The following is a 19,733-nucleotide window of genomic DNA, read 5'->3' on the forward strand; positions in this document are numbered from 1 at the left end:
TGTTCGAACACTACAACCCAAGTCCGCTGGTGAGTGATTTCCGGGTCGGGGATCACGACCCCTCACGACCCCGCGAACGGTCCCTAATTCCCTGATCCCAGTGTTCGAGATTCCGCAGGAGGCTGTGGGTGTCTGAGTTTTGCTTTAGGTTTGGGGATTCTTCCTGCGGACGGGCGATATCGGGTTGGCCGGGCTGGGTACGGGGCCAGGTGCCCACAGTATCCGGGACATTCACAGCTGCCCCGGAGTAAAGAGGACACGGGTCCGCTTAGAGTCCTAGGTCATGCGGTGACTTTTGATAGCATTTTCTTTATTAAGATGTCAGAACAATGCCCGGCACTGTTTTCCACATACACAGTTTCACTTTCAGGTCCGATCGGGTTCCTCTCTCCGGACACTCTCAGTTCTCATTAGACACCGAGTTTCTAGAGAAACCAATCAGTGACACAGAGGTTCCAAGTACAACAGTTTACAGAAATCGCTTCTACACCCTTCACAGGCTCCTGTGCAGAGGACCATGTCTTCTTCTTCCTGGCTCAAGCTGTTGGCGAGTGCCATAGTCCTGGTCCAGACGCAGGCTAGTGAGTAAGGGGTGGGGAGACTGCGGGACGGAGCAGGGAGCCCGGTGGGGGCAGTACCCCGTAAACGTATCTTACTGCCCTAGTCCGTGCCTCCCCTGCCTTCACCTGGGACCCTGGCCCGGGACCAGGGTCGGGTCTCACCGCGCGCCGCCCCCAGGCCCGCACTCGCTGCGGTATTTCCACACCGCCGTGTCCCGGCCCGGCCTCGGGGAGCCGCGGTTCATCGTGGTCGGCTACGTGGACGACACGCAATTCGTGCGCTACGACAGCGACGCGGAGACTCCGAGGATGGGACCGAGGGTGCCATGGGTGGAGCAGGAGGGGCCGGAGTATTGGGAGAAGGAGACGTGGAAAGCCAAGAACACAGGGAAGAACTTCAAATTGAATCTCCAGACCCTGCTTGGCTACTACAATCAGAGTGACTACGGTGAGTGACCGCGGCCTCGATCGCAGACACAGCCCCTCCATCTCCCCTGAGACAGGCTTGGGTCACCTTCGTCCAAACTCCTGCCCAAACCCTCACCTACAGGAAGGACCCCGCAGAGTTTGGATCAGGTTTCGGTTGCTCTTTTGTTTCTGAAAGGTCGGGTTAAGGGTGGACTGAGAAGGGGCAGGATGGCCGCAAGGTGGAGCTAACCACTGTGTCCCCACCAGAACCTCACACTCTGCAATGGATGTATGGCTGTGACATGGGTCCAGATGGACGCCTGCTCCGCGGGTACTGTCAGGAGGCCTACGATGGCCGGGATTATATCTCCCTGAACGAGGACCTGAAATCCTGGACCACAACTGATGCGGCCTCTCAGATCTCTAAACTCAAGTCAGAGATCGTGAACGAGGCCGACCACCAGAGAGCATACCTGCAGGGCCCCTGCATACACTGGCTCCATAGATACCTGGAATTGGGGAACGCGACCCTGCTGCGCTCAGGTACCTGGAGACCCTCGCTTTTCCTCGGAAGTGTGGGAGAAAGGCTTGGGCATCCTCAGAGGAAGAACACTGTCCAGCAGGCACCGGGCTGAGGAATAAGGACAGGGAGATACCAGGCTGCTTTTCCCATTGGGAGACTAATCCTTGTACAGCAGGTCAGCCTTGAAGATGGCCCTGGACCACAGGAGCTTTTTCTCTCAGGCCTCCTTCTGTGCCCCACACACGGTGTCTTTGGAGTCTGACTCCAGCTTTTCTGAGTCTCCTGGCCCTCACTCAGCTCAGGACCAGAATCTCTTCCCCTCCATCAGTCTGCAGAGCCCTGAAGCCTCCTACCCCAAACTGTCACTCACATCTTAGAGCATCCCGAAGAGCACATGACCCCGGGGCCTGAGCTCTAGCTGGGGTCTACTAATATCAGGACACCCTAATCCCACCCCAGTTCCCCAGTCCATTCCCAGAAGGCCACATGAACACTGCTGAGTCCCCAGAAGATGACAAGATGTCTCATCTTCACAATCTTTCCCTCAGACCCCCCAAAGGCACATGTGACCCATCATCCTGGACCTAAAGGTGACGTCACCCTGAGGTGCTGGGCCCGGGGCTTCTACCCTGCTGACATCACCCTGACCTGGCAGAGGGAGGAGGAGGAACAGACTCAGGACATGGAGCTGGTGGAGACCAGACCTTCTGGGGATGGAACCTTCCAGAAGTGGGCATCTCTGGTGGTGCCTTCTGGGAAGGAGCACAAATACACATGCCATGTGTACCATGAGGGGCTGGCTGAGCCTCTGACCCTAAGATGGGGTATGGAGGGAGTGGGTGCAGAGCTGGGGTCAGGGAAAGCTGGAGCCTTCTGTGGACCCTGAGCAGGGTCAGGGCTGAGAGCTGGGTCATGACCCTCATTTTCCCTCCCTGTCCTTTCTTTCCCAGAGCCTCCTAAGTCCACGGTCCCCATCATGGCAGTCATTGCTGGTCTGGTTCTCCTTGGAGCTGTGGTCATTGGCGCTGTGGTAGCTGTTGTGAGGAAGAGGAGGAGAAACACAGGTAGGAAAGGGCAGGGTCTGAGTTCTCTCTCAGCCTTTTTTAGAAGAATCTCTGCCTCATTAATGGGAAACACATCCACACCCCTCATTGCTGCTGTCTCTACCCTGGGTCTGCTGCTAGTTCTGGAAACTTCCTAGGGTCAGGGACTTCCCTGGTCTCTCACAGCTTTTCTTCTCACAGGTGGAAAAGGAGGGGACTATGCTCCAGCTCCAGGTAAGTGTGACCAATGAGCAGGATTGTCCCTGAAGCCTTTGTGTTGATGCTGGATTTTTCGGGGGAGTTCTGGAAATCCATAATAGCTCCACCAAAATATTCTGGGGTCCCTGTTTTTACCTTTCCATTAATATATAATTTTACCCCAGGCAGGGACAGTTCCCAGAGCTCCGATGTCTCTCTCTCAGATTGTAAAGGTGACACTCTGGGACCTGACTCGGGGAGGGGCAGAGTGGACATGATTGGGTTTCAGGGACCCCCAGAATCTCCTCTGAGTGAGTGGTGGGTTGTTGGGATGTTGTCTTCACAGTGATTTTTCATGACTCTTGTTCTGTAGCGTGAAGACAGCTGCCTGGTGTGGATGGAGTGACAGACGATGTGTTCAGGTCTCTCCTGTGACATCCAGAGCCCCCCAGTTATCTCTCAGCAATAGTGTGTTGTAGAGAGCTGGCTTTGAACTGCATAGAAACTCTGTGCAAGGGAGACTGGAGGTAGCATTCTTGCTCATAGGCTTTGGCAAACCAAGTTGGGAGGAGGCAAACCTCTCCCATCAGTAGAGTGCCTTGCCAATGGTCAGTCCTTGAGAACACAGATGTGCACTGTAGTTCAAAGGCTCTGATTAGGTTGTGGTTTGTCTTCTGATGAGGTGTTTTTGCATATTATATTACAACAAGAGTTATTCCCATAACACCGAGCTTTTTGTTTAGATTAGCTAGAGCACGAAGCCCTTGAAATTAGTTGCAACCAAGTGACTAGTCTATGAAACTATTTTATTTATTTTGGGAACCTAGTTTGAATCGTGATTTGAGTATTATAAAAAGAACACTGACTTTGTAATAAAGTATGCAGTTGTATCTCCTACTCTACTTCCCCTGTGTCCTGATTTCTGCGGCACTATCCAGGGTCATCCATAACCGAGGAGGTTGGAGAAGGGTTCTTAACAATACGTAATGGTCCCTGTGATCTTAGGGGCTCAATGTGAAGAACTGGGGAGCCCAGCCCACCCTGCACACCAGGACCCTGTCCCTGCACTGCCCTGTTCCCTTCTACAGCCAACCTTCGTGTTCCTGCAGACAGGAGGGGACATCTCCATCCTGTCTCCTCCATGCTATCCTGAGCTACAGCCCCTGACTTCCCCACTGAGAATAAGACTCTGCTGCAGGACAATGGTCTGTACCCTGTCACTTGTGTTGTTTTTAATAATATGCTGATTGGCCGGTAGGAAGGAAGTATGGGCAGGACGACCAGGCAGGAAATAGAAGTGTGGCAACGAGAACAGAATTCTCGGAAGAGGAAAGGCTGAGTTTGGAGTTGACGGGGAAGCAGGATGAAAATACCTCTGTCAACAAGATTCTGAATGTGAACTTGATTGTCCATGTCCTTGATCTCAAAGGTTGATTGGCGGTAAAATAAAAGATTGAGATAGAGTTTGTGGAGGAAATAAATGGCAGCGTGGAGAACCTCCCAGAATCTCTGTTCACTGTGCTGTGTGCATCTGGTGGGACAGGGTGAGGCTGTGGGAGCTGAGTGAGAACAGGGCTGTGGAGCTCAGTCCGTTGTAGGCTTTGACAACGTCACTCTTCAGCTCTGTCCCCTCCTGCCTCAGTTCTCTTGGTCACTTAGAACCAAATGCTATGATCACAGGGACACTGGGATGGCCAGAGCTTTGTCCTGTCTCCGGGATTATGAGCCGCCAGGGCTGCTGTGACAGTCAGGGCTGCTGTCCTGGCTGTGACTCTTTCCCCTGTCTTTAGTGTTGATTCCTTGTCTTTTTAGTTAGTATGGAGGACTAGGTCTGTTCTTGCTCCTGTGAGTGGTGGGGTCCCTGAGTGTTTTCCATCCTTGTCCCCTCAAAGCCCAACTAGGCCCCTGCACTCAGGAGACTGTGGCCTTCTTCCAGACCCCTCCCTGGAGGTTCTCTCATTCTTTCCCATCTATCAGAATTTAACCCAGGTTGTAGGATGGGCAGAGAGGAGGGATCCACAGGGTCTCATCTCAGATCTGTCTTTGGATCTGTTTTCTGCCCAAGGTCCCCTCTCCCTCTCCTTCTCTGCCCCTGGGAACCCTGGTGCTGCCTCCAGTGGAGACTCAAGGATTTACAGGCTGAGTCTACTTATGTTTATTAAAAAAAACATGGTTCAGGGACTGAAGAGATGGCTCAGGGCTTGAGAGCACTTGCTGCTCTTGCAGAGGATCCAGGTTCAGATCCAAGTACCCACTTGATGGCTCATAACCATCCATAATTCCTGTTCCAGGGCATCCAATGTCCCTGTGGGAACCGTATAGGCATATGGTACAAATACAAACAATGAAGAAGAACACACATAGACATTAATTAATAAATCTTTCAAGAAATAGATTGTGAGAACACCAGAAATGGAAATCCCTCCATTTCCTGCTCCAGGTTCTGTCCCCCGCAGTTTTCTCTTCTAGCTTTGTGACGTCCAGTCAGGAGCTCCAGGAGCCTTAGCAGAGACGTCTGATGACCAAGAAGGCGATCATCTCTGTCATGATGCTGCCATCTTTGTCTTGTGAGGGATGCTGACTTCCAGTGCCTGGGCCCCAGCAAGCATTCATAGCCAATAAATGTTTACTGAATAAATAAACATAAGGAGGATCATGGGTCGCAGAGTGAAGGGCAGGCGGGGAGAGGGAGGGAGGGCTTTGCTGAGGGGAAAGCTCAGGTGACTGTGACCTCAGTGTGAGGGGACCTGGGGCTGCACTTGACACCCCAGCACTTGGCCTGAGGTTGTGTTAACAAAGGGAGCTTCTGTAGAACAGGGAGGTGACTATGAATTTTCCTCTGGACTGAAACATCCCCGCTGGAGCCAGGAGGAGCTGATGAGGCTCAGGAAACACAAGAAGCTACAGGTTCACGGAGCTGACACAATGTAGCGCTTCCCTCTCAGGGTTAAACCAGCTGCAGTTCCTGAGGGAGAGGAGATGTGGAGTGGAGCTGCTGGGAGCTGTCTGGGGACTGCAGTGGTGCAGCTATGTGAGCGGACATGCGCACTGGGGTGGCTGTCAGTGGTTATCCCCGACTCACCCAGGATCCTGTGAGGGACCAGTGAGCTCAGGGCTCACCGAGCTGACTGTGGATGGATGTTTTCTTTGGTCTCTGTCAGTGTCTCCATCTGGGTGGAGCAAGTCCACTCCTCAAGCAGGGGACATAACTGTGTCCATTTTGCTTGTTCCACAGAGTCTGTTCCAGATGTGAGATGTAAGTCCTGTTTCTGAGACACACTAGGAAGGAATACAGTGTTGCTGGTTCCTGGAGCAAGCTCTGGTGGGAAGCTGCCTGTGATACAGTGTAAGGGAATGAACAAGGACAGGCTGTCTCTCAGGAGATGGCCGGCAGAAGGGAAGGTGTCCAGAGTGCAGGTGAGAAGAACAAGGTAGAGAGCTATTGTTTTAAGATGTATTATATTTTTAGTGTGGCATGCTGGCACATTCCTTTATTCCTAGCCCTCTAAAGGAATAGGCAGGTGATTCTCTGTGAGTTCATAGCCATCCTGTTCTACATAGTGACACGTTTCAAAAATATGTTTTAGTCGTGTGTGTGTTAACCACGTTTCTGTTGCTGGGATAATCACCACGGCCAAAGCAACACTGAGAAGAGTTTGTTTGGGCCACAGCTCCAATGGATAGGAGTGCACCATGACAGGCAAGAAGTGCACTGAGCCACAGGCATGGTGGCTGGAGCAGGAAGCTGAGAACTCACATCCTCAGTGGCAAACAGAAAGGAAAGAGCAAAATGTGAGAGCAAAATGGGAATTTTACTCTCACAGCCTCCCCCAATATCATACTTCTTCCAGCAAGACCATACCTCTTAAACCTCAACCTCCCAAATAGCACCACCAAGTAGGTAACAAAGTTCAACTACTTAAGACCATAAGGACATTTCTCATGGAATCCACCACAGTGGATGTGTGGAATCCCTCTGAGTGTGGTCAGGTGAGTGCAGTGGTCCTGGGGGTCAGAAGAGGGTGTCAGAGCCCCTGGGTGTGAGTGCTGGGAACTGAACGTGGTTCTCCCCAGGAGCAGAAGGACTATGAGTGCCCTAGCCACCCCTCCAGCCCTAGGAATGCTGTTTAAATAGGTGTCCAGTGTGGTGTTATCCAGAGGATAATATATAGGGAATGTTTGAATATCCTAAGAAACCATTTCTTGACTTCCTACTTTCCAGTTTGTGTCCCCTTGATCTCCTTTGTTGTCTTATTTCTCTAGCTACAACTTCCGCTCCAATACTGAATAGCTATGGAGAGTCAACAACCTTGTATTGTTCTGATTTTAGTGGAATTGCTTTGAGTTTCTCTGCGTTTAATTAGATGTTGGCTGTAGGTTTACTGTATATTGCCTTTATTATGCTTAGGTATGCCTGTATTCATGATCTCTCCAAGACTTTTATCATGAAGAAATGTTCGATTTTTATCAAAGGCTTTTTTCGGCATCTCGTTAGATGATCATGTGTTTTTTTTCTCTTGGTTTGTTTATATGATGGATTATATTGATTTATTTTCATATATATATATATATATTGAACCATCCCTGAATCTCTGGGATTAAACCTACTTGATCATGGTGGANATTTCATTTATCAATTTACCTATGTTAAACCATCCCTGAATCTCTGGGATTAAACCTACTTGATCATGGTGGATGCTCTTTTTGATATGATCTTAGATTCGGTTTGCAAGTATTTTGTTGAATATTTAAAAGCATCTATGTTCATAAGGGAAACTGGTTCATAATTCACTCTTTTTGAATCTTTGTGTAGTTTGGGTGTCAGGGTGACTGTGATCTCACAAAATGAATTTGGAGTGTTCCTTGTGTTTCTTTTTGTAGAGTACAGAAATTAGGTCTTCTTTGAAAGTCTGTGCTAAACTGTTTGTCCCTATGGTTTTTTGGTTGGGAGACTTTAGTGACTGCTATTTCCTTAGAGGTTATAGGTCTATTTAAGCTGTTTGTGTGATCTTGATTATACTTTGGCAAGTGGTATCTATCAGGAAAATTGTCCATTTCTTTTGTACTTTCCAATTTTATGGAATACAGATGTTGTTTATATCTACCATTCTATTTACCCATAAAGACTTAGGAGTCAGACGTTGGGATGAAAACCTGCTAGCTTCGAGAGACTGAGGCACTATTAACTGATGTTTCCTCTTCACCGGTGTCTTCTAAAGAGCATGCTTTGGCTCCACCAAACTAAAAAAGACCGTCACATTCCAAGTCCCTCCCAACTACTTCCTGTGTATGAGCCCACCGTCCCTCCTATGTCAATTTAGGTTGTTTTTTAAAAGGGGAAGAGGGGCTGAAGAGACGGCATGAACAGTCACGGGACTTTACCTGTGTCTATCACTAGTCACCTGGTTTCCTTACTGCCCACACAAGGCCACTAAAGGACCGGGGTGCAGGGTGGCTGGAGAGATGGCTCAGTGGTTGAGTGTTTGCAGCTCTTCCAGGAGACCCGACTTCAACTCCAGCTCTCCTGAAACCCCAGCTCCAGGGGACCTGATACTCTCTTCTGGGCTTCGTGGACACTTGCCCTCACACGTGCATACACACATTTGGAGAGGGGCAGAAATACACATGCCATGTGGAACATGAGAGTCTGCCTGAACCCCTCACCCTGAGATGGGGTTAGGAGGGTTTGGGTGCAGCTTGGGTCAAGAAAACCTGGAGCCTTCTGCAGACCCTGGACAAGGTCAGGCTTGATAGCTGGAACCATGAGCCTCACCTTCCCTTCTGTTGTCTTCGCTCCTAGAGCCTCCCCAGTCCACCATCACCATCAAGGCCATTGTTGGTGCTGTGCTTGGAGCTGTGAGTTTAGTTTTTATCATTGGAGGTGTTATGATGTGGAGGAGGAAGAGCAGAGGCATGGAAGGGGCACAGTTGGCTTTTTTGTTTGTTTTTTCATTCAGCGCCGTCAATAAGCATGCACGGTGAATGGGAAGACACACTCACACTCACACACACAACACACACGCACACCATGCCCATCTCTGGAATCACCATCACCTTACCGTCAAACACAGGGAACCTGAAGGACAGATTCATAAGCCTGATGATGGGAGTGATGGGGACCTGGTCCTCAGTGCTCAGAGGTCGGAGGAGAAGGTCTCTGCTGAGGACTCACAGGCTGGAAATTGGTTCACTCCCTGTGTACCTCCTTCCTCATGTCTCCTGACCCTCCCCTGCTCTGCTGTCCATTCTGGAAACTTCCCTGATGTCATAGCTTCATTTATCACAGGTGGAATCACTGGGCACCATGATCAGACTCCCTGCGGCCTTTGGGTGGAGCAGGAGCTGGTGGGGAGCTCAACCAGACCATAATTCCTCCTTCAGACAAATTCTCTTGAGGCTCTGAGTGTGGACTGCTAATTTTTTACCATAGGCAAGGACAACGCAGAGCTATGATGTCTCTCACAGACTGTAAAAATGAGACGTTGATGGGGGCTGGAGAGATGGCTCAGAGGTTAAGGGCATTGTCTGCTCTTCCAAAGGTCCTGAGTTCAATTCCCAACAACCACATGGTGGCTCACAACCATCTGTAATGGGGTCTGGTGCCCTTTTCTGGCCTGCAGGCATACAGACAGAACATTGTATACATAATAAATTAATAAATAAATAAATAAATAAATAAATAAANACGTCCAGTCAGGAGCTCCAGGAGCCTTAGCAGAGACGTCTGATGACCAAGAAGGCGATCATCTCTGTCATGATGCTGCCATCTTTGTCTTGTGAGGGATGCTGACTTCCAGTGCCTGGGCCCCAGCAAGCATTCATAGCCAATAAATGTTTACTGAATAAATAAACATAAGGAGGATCATGGGTCGCAGAGTGAAGGGCAGGCGGGGAGAGGGAGGGAGGGCTTTGCTGAGGGGAAAGCTCAGGTGACTGTGACCTCAGTGTGAGGGGACCTGGGGCTGCACTTGACACCCCAGCACTTGGCCTGAGGTTGTGTTAACAAAGGGAGCTTCTGTAGAACAGGGAGGTGACTATGAATTTTCCTCTGGACTGAAACATCCCCGCTGGAGCCAGGAGGAGCTGATGAGGCTCAGGAAACACAAGAAGCTACAGGTTCACGGAGCTGACACAATGTAGCGCTTCCCTCTCAGGGTTAAACCAGCTGCAGTTCCTGAGGGAGAGGAGATGTGGAGTGGAGCTGCTGGGAGCTGTCTGGGGACTGCAGTGGTGCAGCTATGTGAGCGGACATGCGCACTGGGGTGGCTGTCAGTGGTTATCCCCGACTCACCCAGGATCCTGTGAGGGACCAGTGAGCTCAGGGCTCACCGAGCTGACTGTGGATGGATGTTTTCTTTGGTCTCTGTCAGTGTCTCCATCTGGGTGGAGCAAGTCCACTCCTCAAGCAGGGGACATAACTGTGTCCATTTTGCTTGTTCCACAGAGTCTGTTCCAGATGTGAGATGTAAGTCCTGTTTCTGAGACACACTAGGAAGGAATACAGTGTTGCTGGTTCCTGGAGCAAGCTCTGGTGGGAAGCTGCCTGTGATACAGTGTAAGGGAATGAACAAGGACAGGCTGTCTCTCAGGAGATGGCCGGCAGAAGGGAAGGTGTCCAGAGTGCAGGTGAGAAGAACAAGGTAGAGAGCTATTGTTTTAAGATGTATTATATTTTTAGTGTGGCATGCTGGCACATTCCTTTATTCCTAGCCCTCTAAAGGAATAGGCAGGTGATTCTCTGTGAGTTCATAGCCATCCTGTTCTACATAGTGACACGTTTCAAAAATATGTTTTAGTCGTGTGTGTGTTAACCACGTTTCTGTTGCTGGGATAATCACCACGGCCAAAGCAACACTGAGAAGAGTTTGTTTGGGCCACAGCTCCAATGGATAGGAGTGCACCATGACAGGCAAGAAGTGCACTGAGCCACAGGCATGGTGGCTGGAGCAGGAAGCTGAGAACTCACATCCTCAGTGGCAAACAGAAAGGAAAGAGCAAAATGTGAGAGCAAAATGGGAATTTTACTCTCACAGCCTCCCCCAATATCATACTTCTTCCAGCAAGACCATACCTCTTAAACCTCAACCTCCCAAATAGCACCACCAAGTAGGTAACAAAGTTCAACTACTTAAGACCATAAGGACATTTCTCATGGAATCCACCACAGTGGATGTGTGGAATCCCTCTGAGTGTGGTCAGGTGAGTGCAGTGGTCCTGGGGGTCAGAAGAGGGTGTCAGAGCCCCTGGGTGTGAGTGCTGGGAACTGAACGTGGTTCTCCCCAGGAGCAGAAGGACTATGAGTGCCCTAGCCACCCCTCCAGCCCTAGGAATGCTGTTTAAATAGGTGTCCAGTGTGGTGTTATCCAGAGGATAATATATAGGGAATGTTTGAATATCCTAAGAAACCATTTCTTGACTTCCTACTTTCCAGTTTGTGTCCCCTTGATCTCCTTTGTTGTCTTATTTCTCTAGCTACAACTTCCGCTCCAATACTGAATAGCTATGGAGAGTCAACAACCTTGTATTGTTCTGATTTTAGTGGAATTGCTTTGAGTTTCTCTGCGTTTAATTAGATGTTGGCTGTAGGTTTACTGTATATTGCCTTTATTATGCTTAGGTATGCCTGTATTCATGATCTCTCCAAGACTTTTATCATGAAGAAATGTTCGATTTTTATCAAAGGCTTTTTTCGGCATCTCGTTAGATGATCATGTGTTTTTTTTCTCTTGGTTTGTTTATATGATGGATTATATTGATTTATTTTCATATATATATATATATATTGAACCATCCCTGAATCTCTGGGATTAAACCTACTTGATCATGGTGGATGCTCTTTTTGATATGATCTTAGATTCGGTTTGCAAGTATTTTGTTGAATATTTAAAAGCATCTATGTTCATAAGGGAAACTGGTTCATAATTCACTCTTTTTGAATCTTTGTGTAGTTTGGGTGTCAGGGTGACTGTGATCTCACAAAATGAATTTGGAGTGTTCCTTGTGTTTCTTTTTGTAGAGTACAGAAATTAGGTCTTCTTTGAAAGTCTGTGCTAAACTGTTTGTCCCTATGGTTTTTTGGTTGGGAGACTTTAGTGACTGCTATTTCCTTAGAGGTTATAGGTCTATTTAAGCTGTTTGTGTGATCTTGATTATACTTTGGCAAGTGGTATCTATCAGGAAAATTGTCCATTTCTTTTGTACTTTCCAATTTTATGGAATACAGATGTTGTTTATATCTACCATTCTATTTACCCATAAAGACTTAGGAGTCAGACGTTGGGATGAAAACCTGCTAGCTTCGAGAGACTGAGGCACTATTAACTGATGTTTCCTCTTCACCGGTGTCTTCTAAAGAGCATGCTTTGGCTCCACCAAACTAAAAAAGACCGTCACATTCCAAGTCCCTCCCAACTACTTCCTGTGTATGAGCCCACCGTCCCTCCTATGTCAATTTAGGTTGTTTTTTAAAAGGGGAAGAGGGGCTGAAGAGACGGCATGAACAGTCACGGGACTTTACCTGTGTCTATCACTAGTCACCTGGTTTCCTTACTGCCCACACAAGGCCACTAAAGGACCGGGGTGCAGGGTGGCTGGAGAGATGGCTCAGTGGTTGAGTGTTTGCAGCTCTTCCAGGAGACCCGACTTCAACTCCAGCTCTCCTGAAACCCCAGCTCCAGGGGACCTGATACTCTCTTCTGGGCTTCGTGGACACTTGCCCTCACACGTGCATACACACATTTGGAGAGGGGCAGAAATACACATGCCATGTGGAACATGAGAGTCTGCCTGAACCCCTCACCCTGAGATGGGGTTAGGAGGGTTTGGGTGCAGCTTGGGTCAAGAAAACCTGGAGCCTTCTGCAGACCCTGGACAAGGTCAGGCTTGATAGCTGGAACCATGAGCCTCACCTTCCCTTCTGTTGTCTTCGCTCCTAGAGCCTCCCCAGTCCACCATCACCATCAAGGCCATTGTTGGTGCTGTGCTTGGAGCTGTGAGTTTAGTTTTTATCATTGGAGGTGTTATGATGTGGAGGAGGAAGAGCAGAGGCATGGAAGGGGCACAGTTGGCTTTTTTGTTTGTTTTTTCATTCAGCGCCGTCAATAAGCATGCACGGTGAATGGGAAGACACACTCACACTCACACACACAACACACACGCACACCATGCCCATCTCTGGAATCACCATCACCTTACCGTCAAACACAGGGAACCTGAAGGACAGATTCATAAGCCTGATGATGGGAGTGATGGGGACCTGGTCCTCAGTGCTCAGAGGTCGGAGGAGAAGGTCTCTGCTGAGGACTCACAGGCTGGAAATTGGTTCACTCCCTGTGTACCTCCTTCCTCATGTCTCCTGACCCTCCCCTGCTCTGCTGTCCATTCTGGAAACTTCCCTGATGTCATAGCTTCATTTATCACAGGTGGAATCACTGGGCACCATGATCAGACTCCCTGCGGCCTTTGGGTGGAGCAGGAGCTGGTGGGGAGCTCAACCAGACCATAATTCCTCCTTCAGACAAATTCTCTTGAGGCTCTGAGTGTGGACTGCTAATTTTTTACCATAGGCAAGGACAACGCAGAGCTATGATGTCTCTCACAGACTGTAAAAATGAGACGTTGATGGGGGCTGGAGAGATGGCTCAGAGGTTAAGGGCATTGTCTGCTCTTCCAAAGGTCCTGAGTTCAATTCCCAACAACCACATGGTGGCTCACAACCATCTGTAATGGGGTCTGGTGCCCTTTTCTGGCCTGCAGGCATACAGACAGAACATTGTATACATAATAAATTAATAAATAAATAAATACAATTTTAAAAAAATGAGACGTTGAAGAAGAAGTGGGGGTAGGACAAAGGGGACATGAATGGTTCACAGGGACTCTGAGAATTTGCACCTGTGAGTGAGAGGTGAGTGTTGTCTTCACAGTGACTGCCCATGACTCTTGTTCTGTAGTGCGGAGACAGCTGCCTGGTGTGCACTGAATGACAGAAGACTTGGTCAGGCCTCTGCTGTGATGTCCAGAGCCCAGCAGTTGTCTTTAGGCAACAGTGCGTGATGTTCCCCGTGATCTCAACGTGAAGAACTGGGGAGCCCAGCCCAGCCGTGCACACCAGGATCCTGTCACTACACCGTCCTGTGTTCCCTTCCCCAGCCAACCTTCCTTGTCAGCCAACTGGAGGAGACATCTCCATCTTGTCAGCTCCATGCTGCCCTGAGCTGCAGCTCATGGCTTCACTGAAAATAAGAATCTGAATGTGAACTCGATGGTTCAGATTTTTCACCTGAGGTTTCATTGGTCGGTAAATTGAAGGGGTGATTTAGAAAATAAACGGCAGCAGAGAGAACCTTCTGGAACCAGTGTTCACTATGCTGTGTCCCTGGTGGGATGAGATGAGGTTAAGAGCCCTGGCTGCTCTTCCAGAGATCCTGAGTTCAGTTCAGGGTAGCTCATAACAATCTATAATGAGATCTGGTGCCCTCTTCTGGTGTGTGTGCAGGCATGCAGGCTAAATACATTAAAAAAAAAAAAAAAAAAAAAAAAAAAAAAAAAAAAAAGAGGGGCCACCATTACCTCTCCCTGACAACGTGGACGGCGGCGGACACGGCGGCGCAGATCACCCAGCGCAAGTGGGAGCGGGATGGGTTTGCACAGAAACAGAGGGCCTACCTGGAGGACACGTGCGTGCAGTGGCTGCGCAGACACCTGGAGAACGAGGACGCGCTGCTGCGCACAGGTGCGGGGGCCGCGGGCAACTCCTCCCTCTGCCCTCGGGCTGGGCTCAGTCCTGAGAAAGAGGAAACCCTCACTGGGGGTCATCATCCTTTTTTTCTTGTTTTTTAATATTTTAAACTTTATTACAAAAAAAAATCACACACTGAAATTAACCAGAACAAAGGCTATACATCTCAGTGAATTTTTGTTAAGTTACAGTAACCATTATGAACTTGTGGAGATTCACTTCGGATTTTACACATTTGTTATCAAATATGATTCATGCACTTAACCAGCACCAATATGCAAAAAGGAAAGAAAGGAAGGGAGGGAGGGAGGGTGGGAGCGAGGGAGGGGAAATTCTGTTTCATAACTCATATAGTATTCCATTTTATTTGTGTACCAAATTTTCATTATCTATTCATCTGTTGACGGACAACTGAATTAAATCCAATTCTTTGCTCTACTGAACAAAGCAGCAATAACCACGGGGTGTAAATATTCCACCGGTAAGGTGTGGACTTCTGTCCAGAATAAAATAGCTGGGTCATATGGTAGTTAATTTTTTTGAGAAATGTCCAAAATGTCCAACGATACACAAAGACTATTAATTTGCAGCCCCTCAACAGTGAGTGTTTCCCCTCTCTCCACACCTCTCAAACATTTGCTGTCAGATTTGTTGGTGACAGACATTCTGACTGAGGTGAAGTGCTATACATAGCAGGTTTATTTTTTTCTGGTTTGTTTTGTTTGGTTTGGTTTTTCAAGACAGGGTTTCTCTATAGCTTTGGAGCCTGTCCTGGAACTAGCTCTTGTAGACCAGGCTGGTCTCGAAATCACAGAAATCCACCTGCCTCTGCCTCCCAAGTGCAGGAATTAAAGGTGTGTGCCACCACCACCTGACTAGCAGTTTTAATTTTTATTTTTACTTCATTCTTTCATGTGGATGAGGGTTTTGCCTGCATGTGTGCATGTGCACCATGTGTGTGCCTGGTGTCTGGGCTCAGAAGAGGGTGTCAGGTCCCTGGGGCTGGAGTTACACACAGTGCATCTAACCCAGGTCCTCTGCAGAGCATCAAGTGCCTTCACCTCTGAGCCAACTCTCCAGCCCCCTCAAAGTTTTATTTGCATTTCATGAGGGCTAGGCATACTAAATACACTGATAATAGTGACCAATGGTAGTTTTCTTTTATTAAGATAACTGTCTATTCAGTTCTCTTGCCCATTGGTTGATTGGCAATGTTAGCTCCTGCATATTTAGCTTCTGCAGTTCTTCCTAAATTGAGAGCTCTAGCCCCTTGTCTACAGTGGAGCTGGTTACAAGTTTTCTCCTATTGTGGCTTCTGTTCTCTCTGCTGATTGTGCCCTGTGCTGTGGAGAGACTTTGTTTTCATGCTGATGTGTGGCCTCATTAGCTCCTGTGGTACTGCTGTTCTATCCTAAGTTCTTGCTTACCCCAGTATCTGGAAGGGCCTCCCCTAGGCTGTCTTCTTGAAGTTTCAGTGTTTCAAGATTTGAACATAATAAGGTCAGTGCTCTTTTCCAAGTTTACTTTTGTACAAGGTGAAAACCTAAATTCATCTTCTCAGGTAGGAAAACAGTGTTGCAGCCTCGTGTGTAGAATGGGCTTTTATCCCATGTGTTTTGCATTCTTTGTCTACAATTAAGCCTGCATAGCTTTGTCGTTTTATGTCCAGGATCTCTATCCTAGGCCTTTGATTTCCTGCCTGTTTTATGCCTGTTCCAGGCCATCTTTGTCACTATAGCTCTGCAGGGTAATTTGAGGTTGGAAGTGCAACATCTTGAGATTGCTTGGTGTTCACAGCCTTTTCTTCATTCCATACTAGTTCTCGTCTTTTTTTTTTTTCTCTAAAGCTATGAAATATCTGAGAGTTGGAAAGACTTGCAATAACTCTGTAGATTAATATTAGTAGTATGGGCACTTTCACAATGTTAACTCTGACAGTTCAGAAGCAGGATTACTTTTCCATTTTCTAGCATTGTCTTCTATGATTTCCTGTGTCCGTGTCTTGAAGTTTTCATTGTAGACTCCTTCCCTTTCTTTGGTTATATATACACTTATTTCTTCTAGTTACTTTGAATGTTGTACATTTCCTAGTGTCTTTTTCTGGAAATACAGTACTGGCATAAATGAAGCCTACTCTTTTCTATTGGTTTTGTATCTGCAAACCATAAGTGTGTATCAGGTCCTAGAGTTTTCCTATGGGCTCAACAGGATCGTCTAAGTAAAGAATGGTGTTGTCTGGAAATAGAGGGTGGTGTGAATTCTTCCTTTCCTCTTTTGATCCTTTTGTGCCTATCTTCCGTCGAATTCTGATAGCTTATATAAATCATCACTGTATCAGATAAGATGGTGGAGATTGTACTCCCTTGTCTACTTCCTGGCTTTAGAGGAAACTCGGGCTGTCTCTCCTTCTGACACCATATCCACCTGTCTCCTGTCTCTCACATATGGGAGGTGAAAAGTTCCATTGACTCTCTGGACCATTTATCAGGACTGACAGTGAGCTCACACAGGGCTCACTCTTCTCTCGGGACAAAACAGAGTGTGTCTCAGCAGGGAAGGAGAGAAGGTCCTGAAATGACCATGGCAGTAAACCTTCAGTCTGCAGTCCTGTGTGGGACAGAGTCTTGCTTAGGCCCAGTTCTTGCCCACACCCAAGGTCTCTGGAGTCTTCAGTGAGGCTGAACCGCTCAGCCCCACCCAGTCAGGACAGAAGTCCCTTTCCTGCTGTGGCACCTAGAGTTCTGTGACCCTGGGCTCTTTCACCCCTATCTAGAATTTCCCAAAGATAAGGTTATCTACAACCTTGTGTCTAAGCTCCAGGGGATTGTCACCCTTCCCTCACCCCATTTCTGACCCTTCCCAGGAAGGTCTAATGGACCCTGTTGGAGTCTCCAGAAAGAACGAAAAATGTCTGATCTTTCCAACTCTTTTCCTCATATTCTTATTTATATGGATATGCTATTCTAACAAATAAAACAAAGGTTAAAAGTTTTTCTTTTTTTTTTAAAAAAAGATAACCTTTTATTAAGGTGAAAAAGAAAGAATGAGCAAAGAAAACACCTTTTTTGAAAATGCAAGGTCTTAACTTAAAAACAACATCCAGATTGAGCAAGCTGCTGGCCTACTGGGAACTCCATGACCTCTCTTTTTTAAAAACATAGATATAGTTATTGTATTTAATGTTATTTTCTTAAACACTCAAATCATCAAATTTCTTAGTGCTGCACCAAACAATGTCAGTTCACATTATAGAAAATGTGCGTCAACAGCAGCTGACAACAGAATTAAGGACAACTGTCTGATTTATGTCATTATCATGGAGAGCTGAGCCTTTGTTTTCCCGACCTCAGAGTAGCATGTCACGACGGACACAGAACACTACTAGAATTATCTGTAATCCTGCATGCTGAGTGAAAGCCTGAAAGATAGCAGAGTACTTCTCTGCCATAAAATGATCCAGCTTGCAATGCTAGCTTGAGAGATACTGGTCTGGTATATTCTACTTGATATAACTCCTCTGCAGCAAACATCTTACACCTGTAAGAATGGCCAAGATCAAAAACACTGATGACAACTTATGCTGGAGAGGTTGTGGGGAAAAGGGAACACTTCTGCATTGCTGGTGGGAATGCAAGCTGGTACAGCCACTTTGGATGTCTGTGTGGTAATTCCTCAGAAAATTAGGAAACAACCTTCCTCAAGACCCAGCAATACCACTTTTGGGTATATATCCAAAGGATGCTCAATCGTGCCACAAGGACATGTGCTCAACTATGTTCACAGCAGCATTGTTTGTCATAGCCAGAACCTGGAACAACCTAAATGCCCCTCGATCAAAGAATGGATAAGGAAAATGTGGTACGTTTACACAGTGGAGTACTGCACAGCAGAAAAAAGTAACGACATCTGGACATTTGCAAGCAAATGAAATGGATGGAGCTGGAAAACATCATTTGGAGTGGAATAACCCAGACCCAGAAAGACAATTATCATATATACTCACTCATAAGTGGTTTTTAAACATAAAGCAAAGAAAATCAGCCTGCAAATCAGAATCCCAGAGAACTTAGACAACAATAAGGACCCTAAGAGATCAATAAAAATCAATTAGAGAGAGAGAGAGAGAGAGAGAGAGAGAGAGAGAGAGAGAGAGAGAGAGAGCGCTTTATGGAGTCATGACAAAGTCCCAACCCCTCAGAAGTGGCTTTCAGGTTCTAAGAGCATAAAGGTGTGGTTTGGTTTGGGAAGTATAAACTGCTGGTGATTTCAATCTTGTTCTCTCTTGGTTCCAGGTTTGCCCTAAGAGGATGGTCCGGATCTCACTGCGCGCTACTCCGAGGCTCTGCTTCCCTCTTTTGCCGCAGCTGTGGCCCACCATCCTGCCCCCTCCAGCCCCGTTCAATGCGGTGGACTACGGGGACAACAGACCGTTCATCCGGTGTGAACCCGGAGTATGGAGGGTAAAGCGAGCTGAAGGAGCTGGAGCACTGGGGACCCACAGGAGCACAGACAGAATTTCAGAACCTGCCTACAGAACCTGCTCCACCTCTACAACCAGTCAGGGCGGTGAGTGATTTCCGGGTCGGGGGTCACGACCCCTCATGGCCCCAGGAAAGTCCCGAATCTCCCTTGATCCCAGTTTGAGATTCAGCAGGAGGCTGTGGGTGTCAGAGTTTTGCTTTAGGCTTGGGAACTGTTCCTGCGGGTGGGCGGTATCGGGTTGGCCTGGCTGGGTACGGGGCCAGGGGCCCACACTATCCAGGACATTCACAGTTGCCCCAGAGTGAAGAGGACAGAGGTCAGGTTAAAGTCCTAGGTATGCAGTGGCTTTTGACAGCATTTTCTTTGTTAAAGACGCCAGAAGGGCTGGAGATATGTCTCAGTGGTTAAGAGCACTTGCTGCTTTTCCAGAGGTCCTGAGTTCAATTCCTAGCGGCCACATGGTGACTCACAACCATCTGTAATAATATCTGGTGCCCTCTTCTGGCCTGCAGGCATGCATGGAGGCAGAATATTGTATACATAATAAATAAATCTTTAATAAATAATATAATAAATAAATAATATACACAGTTCCACTTTCAATTCCGATCGAGTTCCTCTTTCGGAACAAATGATGAACTCAGTTCTCATTGGACACAGAGTTTCTAGAGAAACCAATCAGTGACACAGAGGTTCCAAGTAGAGCAGTTTACAGAAATCGCTTCTACACCCTTCACAGGCTCCTGTGCAGAGGACAATGTCTTCTGCTTCCTGGCTCA

At 47.6% G+C, this 19,733-nt stretch overlaps 1 protein-coding gene across 7 annotated transcripts in view; it reads left to right on the top strand.

The window, feature by feature from the left end:
- LOC126494402 (H-2 class I histocompatibility antigen, D-37 alpha chain-like) overlaps positions 1 to 19,733 on the top strand; it is a 154,198-nt gene that overhangs the window by 69,835 nt on the left and 64,630 nt on the right. Inside the window, exons 1-8 of one of the 7 annotated variants that reach the window (XM_050131766.1) lie at positions 518 to 581; positions 739 to 1,008; positions 1,236 to 1,511; positions 2,040 to 2,315; positions 2,442 to 2,555; positions 2,736 to 2,768; positions 2,918 to 2,965; positions 3,106 to 3,645. The exons of 4 other annotated variants lie outside the window; for them this stretch is intronic. In XM_050131766.1, coding sequence (XP_049987723.1) covers positions 518 to 581; positions 739 to 1,008; positions 1,236 to 1,511; positions 2,040 to 2,315; positions 2,442 to 2,555; positions 2,736 to 2,768; positions 2,918 to 2,965; positions 3,106 to 3,110 — 1,086 coding nt within the window. In that variant the 3' untranslated portion in view covers positions 3,111 to 3,645. Of the gene's footprint in view, positions 1 to 517; positions 582 to 738; positions 1,009 to 1,235; positions 1,512 to 2,039; positions 2,316 to 2,441; positions 2,556 to 2,735; positions 2,769 to 2,917; positions 2,966 to 3,105; positions 3,646 to 19,733 lie in introns of those variants that run through there. 2 more of the 7 variants (XM_050131765.1, XM_050131764.1) reach the window with 2 other exon arrangements.

Source organism: Alexandromys fortis, unplaced genomic scaffold, assembly GCF_014885135.2.
Source record: "Alexandromys fortis isolate MF-2015 unplaced genomic scaffold, M_Fortis_MF-2015_v1.1 scaffold_390, whole genome shotgun sequence".
NCBI classification, from domain to species: Eukaryota; Metazoa; Chordata; class Mammalia; order Rodentia; family Cricetidae; genus Alexandromys; species Alexandromys fortis.